We start from the raw sequence: 11,118 nt of genomic DNA on the forward strand, positions 1-11,118 counted from the left end.
AGAAGGGGAGAGAATGAGGGGGAGAACTACACACAGAACGCGCGGTTTTACGCGCTCGCGTGAGTCGAAATTCATGCGGCGCGCAGGAACTGATATTTCCCAGAAAATGAATCACCCTTATACAAGCGGACCGACACACCGCGGTAACAGCGGCACAATAGTCAGACAATAGCAAAAGCGCGAGTGGTTGGTAGCTAGCGAAAAGGGATGGATACAGGACAAAGAGAGCGAGAGAGAGGAGAGGGAAGGGGAAGGAATACAGCGGTGGGATGGTTGGAGGGATCGAGAGATGCGCGCACGACGAAGGTAGGAGATTTCGTGGGTCGTTTCTCTCTCCGTGCTCCGAGAGTGGATAGGTGACGAAGGGAGCGAAGGGACCGTCGGGGACGGTGGAAGGATGGGAAAACTGAAACTACGCTCTCCAGACGGAAACAGGATGAAGGTGCGCCTTTCCGCGTACAAACCGCGCCGAGGCGCACCGCCAAACAGCAGCCGCGCAAATTAAATAACCCACATCCATTAAAGGCGTTGCCGTTACTCTTCCGGCTTTGTACCCCGTTACCGAGCACTTAATGTCTAATTAACGTGTTACGCAAATCGGCTGATATAACCGCGGGAAACGCGTCGCGCAGTTTGATAATTTACGATTCGCGTCCGAAACGCGGTGCTATATTCGCATCTAATCGTAAGTTGGAAAGCAAAGATTTTATTCATAAAGGATCAATAAAGAAAGGGCTTACTCAACTTTTACGAACGGTAAACTAGATTTGTGCGCTGATAATTCTCAGATAATTTTTACATGCGCGGAAGATATTTTTGCCGTTGACTTTTATGAAACATAAAATTTATTCAGGTAACAGATCGTTATTCTATCGTCTTCGAATAGATTCGCATCTCTGTTGTAAAAATAGTTTTAATGCATTTAATTAAGTATCTTAATGAATGTTGATGTGTCAAAAGACAAAAAAATCAGATGTTCTCGAAATTGATTTGGGTCACTTATTTTAAAGTAGCGTATAAAATATATGAGCTCAGTTCCGAAAAATCTCACTAATATATAAAATCAATACTTTGTATTATTATAAATTCACAGCGCGAAATATGATTTTATTTATTGCTTCATAATAAATTATTAAATATCATTAATTATTTGTATGTGTAATTACGACATTAACGAGACTTTTTAAATATGTTATTTTAAGTTACCAAAGATAGATAGACTCCAGATAAATTCAAATAGTATATAATAAAACGTTTTTGGTATCCTCTTATAAAAGATATATATATTTAGCTCTAAAATTAAAAATTTCTGAGGTTTTGTTTACGTTTCAGAAGCATCCGAAATAAAGTTTAAATTATAAATAGATGTTCTTTATAAAAGCACAAAAAAGTGAAGCACAAAATGTATCGAGATGACACGATGACTGATGAGAAACGTTTCTTTTCACGGCACCGTACGTTATATCACATGCACCTATACATACATATATTCAAATGACCGTTCCTTGGTGTTCATGAAATTTAAAACCTATCGACCCGTATAGCAACTAGGTTCTCACGAGATTGCTCCTTTGAGGCCTGGTCAATCGCGGCGTCACTCATGGCTCTGGTTTATCAAGCTGCCCTTCACTCTCTCCTGCAAGGCTTTCATGAAATTTAATGGGTTATCCGATATACTCTTCATTTTTTTCATGTCAAGTCGATTCATGAGAAACAAAGAACGCCGATGCTAACATATTTTTATCCTATAATTCTCTGCTCCATTCTCATATAATCTTCCACTGGCTCTTTCATTTAATTTCATTTGAGATTTGATTTTAGCAACGGCGGAAAATACTCCCAATTATAAGCTCGCAGGCGTTGATGACGTTTTTCATTCAATTCAAGAACATATTTTATGACGTTTTATAACACACATCACTCGTCCATAAATAGCTTATTCCGAGAATGATATAATTTACGTTCGCTAAAATCTTGTTAATACTGTAATAAAACAAATCGCATTTATATTTTAAATGCATTATGTATTGCAGTACCTGATTGAGACATGACTTCAAAAGCGGCTCGCATACGGGATGATGTTATTAAATGCACGTCACATACATTTACTTCGAAGAGAATGAAAAACTATTTATGCCTAACTACTATCCCTTGCGGAAACGACTGATCTTATGTTCGCGTCATCGGTATCTAATAGCTATCTTATTCGTTTCGTATAATAAAATACAACATTACAGAGACGAGAGCTTCTCCGCTTTTGCACTGAAAGCAAAACGTTTTACGAGAAAATTCAATAGATAGCCGAGTGATGGAGGATGTTATAGAGATTGTTCCGTTGGGCGTGATCTATAGGGGCACCGTGACCCGGTCTACCCCATAGCCTTGTCCAAGTATCGATGTGCCTGCGACAACTCTCTTGTTCGACTCGCCGTTCCTCCTGAAACGAGATCGAGGTACGAAATGATTTGTAACTTTAAACGAGACTGAATGAGAAAGAAAAATATTCCATGCAAACGTAGCCAAACATAATCGAACAGGAATAATATCTCATTTTGTAAAATGTAGCATAGCGAAACAGTGATAATTTTTTTAATAAGCACGAAATAATATTTCAAATATCGCTTGCAAAAAAATTGATAATATACAAAAAAGTATTTATAACAAGATAATTTTCTTAAATATTATTTTTATTATAATATAATTTATTTAGTTTAGCATTTATATATTTACAATTTTTATAACTATTATCTCAATATTGTTTCGTTAATCTATAATCTATATTTTTATTACACTAAAGATTTTATAATTCAATTGCTAATGGAGTTATCTCAAAAATCATCTTTCATATATATCTTCTACTTATTGATTTTTGCATATTACGATATTTGCTACATCTGCCCACTGTAACGAATTTTTGCCGCGAAATAGAGTTAATTTAGAAGAGGAGCAAAGAGCTTTTGGATCAATTTAGTTTTGCTTTTATTTTTGGTTCACTTTGAAGTTAGTAAATATGATCCTTACGGATCGTTTGATTTCATTTCATCCGCAGAATTCGTACGCGTTCGCGTAGCCAATTCGATTCAATAACAGACGGTCCGACGAGATTAGCGAGAGATCGACACAATTAATCCTGTTCTGAATTAGCGTTTCGACGTCGCGCAATCATCATCGATCATACGACACTTACCAGCGCGCTGTCTCGTTTACGTCGTATCTGCTCGGCGAGATCCGCGATGTATTCTTGGTTGGCGATGTCGAGCGCGCGAAGCCTATAAAAGAAAGGGAGACGCTCTCGTCAGCTTTCATATCCTTTCTTTGATGGACACAACGCCCCCGGGGAAATGGCGAGGCCACATACGTCGAAACACAGATTATACGGGGGAATAAATATTCGAAGAGAGTAACACTATCTGAAGTAACACGAGCGAATCGTATCGTATTTCCTCGAACGAACTATTTAATATCGTAAAAGGTAAAGATAGAATGACCAAATGAATGACTAAGAGATGTATTTGTGCATATATGCGAATAGGCACATTCAATATTGGATATAAAATATTTCAGTTTAATTAAAAACACTTTGATAACTTACGATTGTGAAAAAAAAGTGTGTAAAATTTGCAGCACGTCCATAAAAATCATAGATAAAGAGTTATATAAATTTATATATTTTTAAAAATACTTTTATATTTTAATGTGCAAAACTGTCTAACTTTTCTTTTATTTTCATCAGCCAGCTTATTCTCTTCATATAGTTTATCTATTTTTTCAGAAGAATTCTTTTTTTTTTTTTTTTTTTTTTTGTTTTTTTAATAATTTTTTTTTTTTTCACAATAAATTGATTTATATATTTTTAAAAATACTTTTATATTTTAATGTGCAAAACTGTCTAACTTTTCTTTTATTTTCATCAGCCAGCTTATTCTCTTCATATAGTTTATCTATTTTTTCAGAAGAATTCTTTTTTTTTTTTTTTTTTATTGGATTCTTCAATAATATATCGAAAACGGTGTAAAGAAAATAATTGGCATAAATTGTACCCTCATATCGTGATCTATAAATATTATAAATGATTTAAAATGACAAGAGTAAAATATTTGGCTCTGCATGTTTCAATATTAAAACGCTGAATTAAGTCGACTCGCTAACAGGAGGTGTGAAAGAAAAAGCTTTTCGCCCGAATATCCAGTTACCGATATTTTCGATGCCGCTCTGAATAATCTTTAACGACTCTGTACTAATAACTGCAAATATCTCGCATAGCGAATTTCGAAAAAAGCGAATAAAATCGCTCTATATCAATCTAAATTAAATTGTTCGCGGCGCGTTCTACATGCTACTTTGTCGTAATAAAGTAAATTAAAATAAAATTGCAAAAAAAGGTGAATAATGCACTTCAAACTTATACCGCCGTGTTTTTTTCCACCGCGGGTTATCACCGCACAGTAATCGAGGTGATCAATTATTACAGGCATCGCGCAATGTTTGGATGCTGCGTTATATAAACAACGCGACACCTCCTTCGCAACTTTTATACACTATTCCATTAAACGTTATCAAAGTATCTCGTTACATGACAGATTGATGGTGCTGTCCGTGTCCAGTGTTGCGACTGTTTACATGCAGGATATTATTGAACAATTAATCGATGTTATGCTATCGAATGCAAAGTCAAAGAAGAGTTATAATAATTACTTCATCAACTTAATGACAAGCTTTGAACAAAAATACTTTTAAAGAAAAAGGTAATCATTCAAATCGTAGCGTTTCAATCATATCTAATTTAAAACTGCACTTCATGGCATGTATGGAAATGTATTATTTGTAATTTACAATTGGTTGTTTTAAATTTTCATTCTTCTATATATAATGTATAATTAATTTCCAGCTAAAATAAAATATTAATGTTCTTTATATAATGATTGCAATTAGTAAACGCATATGTATACCAATTGCAATCATTATATAAAAAACATTAATATTTTATTATATATATATATAAACATAATATAATTTCTCGAAAAACAAAAGATTGGAATTTTAATTCTTTCTCGAGAAATTCTAGAACAAGAGTATTCGTAAAATGTCGATCTGCAACAATATATTTATGTGCTGGAGGTTTATGTAAAAATACTCTCTCTCTCAATCAATGATTTTTTTAGAAAAAGTATTTTTCATTCTCTGCAAGAAAATGTATTCTCTATTAAAAAAAATATTCTTTTACGATGATGACGAGGGAAATTATGCTGATGAATATTTAGAGCGACGTTAGCGCACAAGGGAGGAAAATGAGGGTGAGATTGACCAGAAACGGACAGGTGAAATGGTCGAGGTCGAGTGCATCCAGGTCAATTGGTTGATTACCTGTAATGTAGTTACATCCCTCGAGTGTCGTATCACTACTAACCAATTCTACAGTTGCCACCGTGTTTCGTCGTGCTAACCATACTTGTGAGATACAAGTGAAAAATTAATAGTACACACATACACACACATACATATATAGAGCGGAATTACGATCAGACACATTAAATGTATTAACAAAAGATGAGTTATAAAAGTACATCTTTTTTGCATATGTTTTTGTATGAATCTGCCAGATTTTTATGTCGGATTGGAAAAATTAAAAAAGGAGAGATAAGTCAAGAATTGCAAAGAAGAGAGAAAATAAAAAGCGGGAAAAATATCAAGGAAAGTCTTATACCATACCTCTTAATAAATGTATGCTCTGAAATATAAAGCAAAAAATCAACGCCACACAAATATAGTGCATGTATATCAAAAATATATAAGAACACGCAAAATATAATACAATATACATATAATAATATGCAAGACATATGTGTGTGTGTATGTCCGGTTAATGTGTGGAACAACATTTAAAAAAATTAATTGCATTTTTAATATTCTGATATAAATATGTCTTTCGATTGAAGAGACGCGAAACATTAAATGCTTGAAGTTGTTTCAGCTAAATGAGTGATCGATAATGTTTTCATCGAGGAAATTACGAAACAAGAGTAAGTGCTTTCAATATCAATTACAGTAATGAGTAAATGTAAGTGATTACAACTACTTATGTATCTACACCATACCATTTATCGATTATTCTTATCTCAACACATATCATCTTCAACGTTTACAGGTTTCATTTTTGCGCGTATGAACGCGGTTAGAGCATTTTATATAACATATTACACTCAAATATATAAGCAAATAGTACACATATTTTATTAATACTACAATTGTATTTAAATATCAAGCAAGACTATCAAAATCTGGAGTTTTCAATTTTTATGCAAGTTTAGAAATGTTATTCTCATCAACCATTTCGAATAAACACGCTAATATTTAAATAATCATTGCAGATGTTCGCACTTACGATTCTATCATGTATCCCGGACGAGTGGCATCCGTGACAAGGTAGCGTGTGGTCTGCGGATTCGATTGATAGCGTCTACTAGTTAACAAAGGTACCAATTCGACACCGCCCGTGAGCTCGTACACCTGTATTTCCTCCTTGTAGGGATTCCTCGAGTCTTGCAACGGCTGTGTTTCCGATGCGATACCTGTGAAGCAAAAGACCGATCCGGAAACGAGATTCCAGCATCAGTATCGAAAAGAAGCAAGTAGCAATCTCTACTATTTACCTGGCGTCGCCTTGTCATCGTAGAATTTATTCATGTCCGCAACAGCCAGAGGATTCATGTTTCTCTTGTATAGCTTGTCGATTATCGAATTGTTCGTCCAACCCTGAAGCACGTTAAAGCTAGTGATTTTAAACGCGTTTTTCTCTCTCTCTCTCTCTTTATTGTTGATTATGTTTAATTCTATTCAACAGTAAATTTGATATTTACCTTCTATTTTAAACGATTGTATTCATTCTTTGGGAATTATTCAAATAAATTTGTGTGTGTATGTTCCATTTTATTGAATTAAACATTATATAATATTGTTTTATATAAATCTCGTGAAATTTAATATACATGTTAAATATTTTTTGTATGAATAAATAGACATTAATGACATTTTATAAAATTATATGACACGCGCGAACAAAAATTCTCTCTAAATATAATCTTCTGGAAAGTAAAGAGAGAGAGAAAGAGAGAAAGAAGCGACTTAAAATTTTATTCTATTCTTGCTCAAGATAACTTTTTTTCTCTCTAGACTCATTTTTGTTCTTCGAAAATCTCTATCTTATGAGTAATCATTTATGCTTTATAATTTGAAAATACTCTTAGCAAAATATTATTAGCATTTCAACGCGATACATCGGGGGAGATGCAGAATACACAAAGAAAATATAAAATCGAATCAAAAGGAAGATCAACGCTTTATTCGCACAGATCCGGTGCTTCATAATTAGTAGTATACCAGTCGTTTGATCCGACGTGAGCCAAGTCGAGCATTCATTCATCAAAATGTCGGTCTCGTTAGCCGACTAGGTACTACGAAGCCCCTCGGCTTATTATAAAGAAAAAAAAACACGCTATAAATTCGCCCATCATAAATCCATACCCGCGGACAGATACACGGCAACGAGACGGAAAGGGAAATAGGAGCGCAAAGAGAGAAAAGTACGGATGTAGAGACCTGACCCCCCGATTTAATCCACCGGGATAAACATAGTGTGTGAAGGAACTTGTGCGTAATAAGAAGGTAACTTAGCCGAAGTGGGATATGCTAATAAATTTTAGTTTAAACTTTCCGGTCGTATGCTTAGGAAGGCGCCTGGAGGATCGTTCAATTAACTGGTAACGCGTCGCGGTTATGTGTGGAGAAGCGGTTAATTAAAAGTTAAGAGTTGCATACTCCTCTGGAGAAGACACATCTAGAAAACGCGTGGGAAACTCCGAAAACCTAAAGAAAATCTAAGAAAAAAAAATAGTTTCATTATAACGATAAAATTATCACGCCATGAGAGAGTGACCGACTGATATATTTTCGGTAAACTGTACACTTTCGAAGGCAGATTTATATTTGTGTAACGAATGAATTATCGTACAGCCGATTGCATTTAATTGGTAACGCCACGCTTTCGTATCAAGTAAAGCACGATCGTGTTCTGTTTCGCGAAATAAATCCACGATTGGAAAAGTCGTTGCAGTTATCGATTACGCCCCGTCTCGGCATTTGCACAATTTCCACGAATTACATAACTTTGACTATGCAACGTCATTATTGCAAAAACTTATAACGATTTCTACAAATCACCCGCTAGAGTCCTATGAACAAAGAAACTTCAGATTTATGCGTGCACATTATATACAACGGGGAGTATTTAGCTACTTCGCGCTTCCTACAAAGATACTCGAAATTGTATATCAATTTCGGAGCACAAATGTCAGCGCGTAACTTATCCAGGCGCAGTTTCGATTAACTTACTCGATCTTGTGTTCAGACGCAATCGTAATTTCCGTTTTGCACGTCATCATGCGCGCTAAGATAGTTAATTAAACTTACATCAGATGTAAATTCGCCAATAATATCACGAACAACATTGGTAACATTTCGACAAATACGCGATTACATAAATTATATATACGATATCGAGTGCCAATCGCTTCGATAAATTTATATTCAAGCGGAATTGTCAATACCCCAAACCGACTGGTAATTCCAAAAGCTTCCACATCTGAAATGCTGTTTATATTATACTAATTACCCGGGGAAATAATCCCCGTCCACATCAGTGATTAGAATCGCTATCGATATTCCGCGGAATATCAGGCGCGGTCTGTCGAATAATTGAAAGATATAAAGCATGACGTTTCTACGGTGAAACGTTTTCTCTTTGGAAAAGAGAAGTCGAAGAGCGCAGAACGGTAGAATAATCTCCCATGAATTTTATACCCGCGTAAAAACTTTTTTCTCTTCATCCACGCCGAGCTTCACGTAGCCGCATCCGTCATGCGATATATAAATAAATACGTGACTTCTCCCTGTCGGCCAATTTATTGCATTTACCGCCACATGCGTGCAAAAAATTTCATGAACTACGCGATTCAGCGGCACATCCCCCCCCCCCCTCGCGAGAGATTTGGACATAATTTAATTTCTTAGCAAAAGCGCATCTCCCTTTATTTTATGTATCTTCCTCCGCGATATCTCTTTATGTGGTTGAATTACAGCGCGCAAAAAAAAATTACCAACCGCGATTTACTTGCGCGTTCCGCCTCTGGATTAATTGTGCAGCAATTCAGCGTGAAGGTAGATAATTTTTCCGTTTTAACGGGAGCATACATCGAACAACGAATATCGCCGCGCTTTGTTCTCTCACATAAATTTATATCGCGCACTCGTTCATGTTTTTCGTGTCTCGTATCGTTTTTCCCCCATTACTCATTTTGCCCATTGGATTGATACTTTTTCATTCTTGATGACGTAAAGAATCAATAATTTTCCTGCCACAGATAAAATCATTTACCGGTACGTACGTGACCCAGCAATGGAAACAGATCACGACCGAATGAAAGAAATTATTGAAGAGTTTCGTGCAACAGCGTGCTAAATTCTCAATTCATAATAGCCATCTATATAAAAATAATAAATAGTCATTTTTTTCTCGTGTAATCATAAAAAGCTGCGTAAGGATTATACAAATTTGACACAATAAACATATCTGATGTAACGTGACCGCCGACAATTTAAATAATTTTTCTTTCCAGGAAAATATGCATCGCGACATGAATAATTTTAGAACTATGAGAAAAAGTAATTTTGGATTTAAGCTAATGAATTAAGCTGCAACGCTCTGCAAATAAACGGATAAAATCTCCTCCCTTGACTACTTTTAGATGAACTTTAACAGGATCTCGATCCTAAAGTCTCGAGACCAAAATATTTTTTTATATTAATGATATAGAAACCTCTCTTGCGAAAAAGTAACTCGATCTAATTAAACTTTGGCAGTGGAAATATCATTTCAGTTTTCGACGAGATAAGATATCTTATTCACAAAATGCGCTTGTTACCATATATAACTGTGTAAATATATGTTATACCTACTGAAAACTGCGGTAAGAGATTTAAACTTGCCTGTTTAACATAATAAGGAGATTTTTAGAGTAGCTTCTTATAATGTTTGAAAAATGTATCAAAATGGACTTATCTCTCTCTAACTCTGTCTCTTTTTCTTCTGCAATAAACCCTTCAATTACCGCGACGTCTATAGTTTGGCGCCGATCCCTCGGGGCCAATGTTCGTCAATCTAACAGGGTTACTCGCGCAGCGGTGGAAAGTTTTGATGCAAAGTTGCCAGTACAGAGGTTGACGCGAGACTACTCCCATTCGCTGTGACAATGTAATTTCGTTATCGTTCCAATTGGTTTCTCAGCACGAGCTAGTTGCTTAAACGTGCAATTACGTAGGAATCAGTTCTCGGAACTATAACAAAACGTACCCACCTCTCTTTCCCGTCTCGAAAATTTTATCAAAGGAGATGTGAGAGAATAGTCTCGCATCTCATTAATTAAACTACGCTAAAAAAATAATATACGCACGATATGATGTTATTAGTATCTTGTTTTTATAATATTAATTTTTTCAAATATCCTCTGTACATGTGGATCTTCTCTCCTCATCCGCCAAGCTCCGCAATCAGGTTAGTCACATATTTTTTATGTTTTCTCTACATTAATTATCGCGTTTATTAATATATTTTTTACGAATAAAAGAGTCAGTTATTTATAAAGCAAGATAATTTTGTCGATAGAAAGTTAATATCAGTAATGATTAATTTAATAGTTTTCGAGGCATCACATGAATATGTTTAGCACGTTGCGCGATGATTCGCTAATTGTGCTGAATTATACATTGTTAACGTAGACATCGCAACATATTGTATACTATTAACGCTGAAACGTATCCCTGTCACGCCACATTATCGCATGTATTCGACATGAAATTTCCGCGAAAGTGGCGTAGATCTTATTGATCCAATCAAAAAAAAAAAAAAAAAAATGAAAAAAAATCCAAATATGTAATAATAGATATAATCGCAAAATAATTACATAGTATAATGACGATGACAATCTATTCGTAATTCAAGAAACAACGTTCTCGCAATATAATGCGTTTAAATATTTTATCCTTATACCGTAAAAAAAAAAAAAA

At 35.1% G+C, this 11,118-nt stretch overlaps 1 protein-coding gene across 3 annotated transcripts in view; it reads right to left on the reverse strand.

Annotated features, from left to right (window-relative positions):
- Window positions 1-11: 11 nt before the first annotated feature.
- LOC115239749 overlaps window positions 12-11,118 on the reverse strand; it is a 28,911-nt gene continuing 17,804 nt past the window's right edge. For all 3 annotated transcript variants that reach the window (XM_029814439.1, XM_029814440.1, XM_029814442.1), the window contains 4 exons: window positions 6,651-6,753; window positions 6,383-6,569; window positions 3,188-3,269; window positions 12-2,437 (listed from right to left, as the gene is read on the reverse strand). In XM_029814439.1, coding sequence (XP_029670299.1) covers window positions 2,291-2,437; window positions 3,188-3,269; window positions 6,383-6,569; window positions 6,651-6,753 — 519 coding nt within the window. In that variant the 3' untranslated portion in view covers window positions 12-2,290. The remainder of the gene's footprint in view (window positions 2,438-3,187; window positions 3,270-6,382; window positions 6,570-6,650; window positions 6,754-11,118) is intronic.

Source organism: Formica exsecta, unplaced genomic scaffold, assembly GCF_003651465.1.
Source record: "Formica exsecta isolate Colony F162 unplaced genomic scaffold, ASM365146v1 scaffold394, whole genome shotgun sequence".
NCBI classification, from domain to species: domain Eukaryota; kingdom Metazoa; phylum Arthropoda; class Insecta; order Hymenoptera; family Formicidae; genus Formica; species Formica exsecta.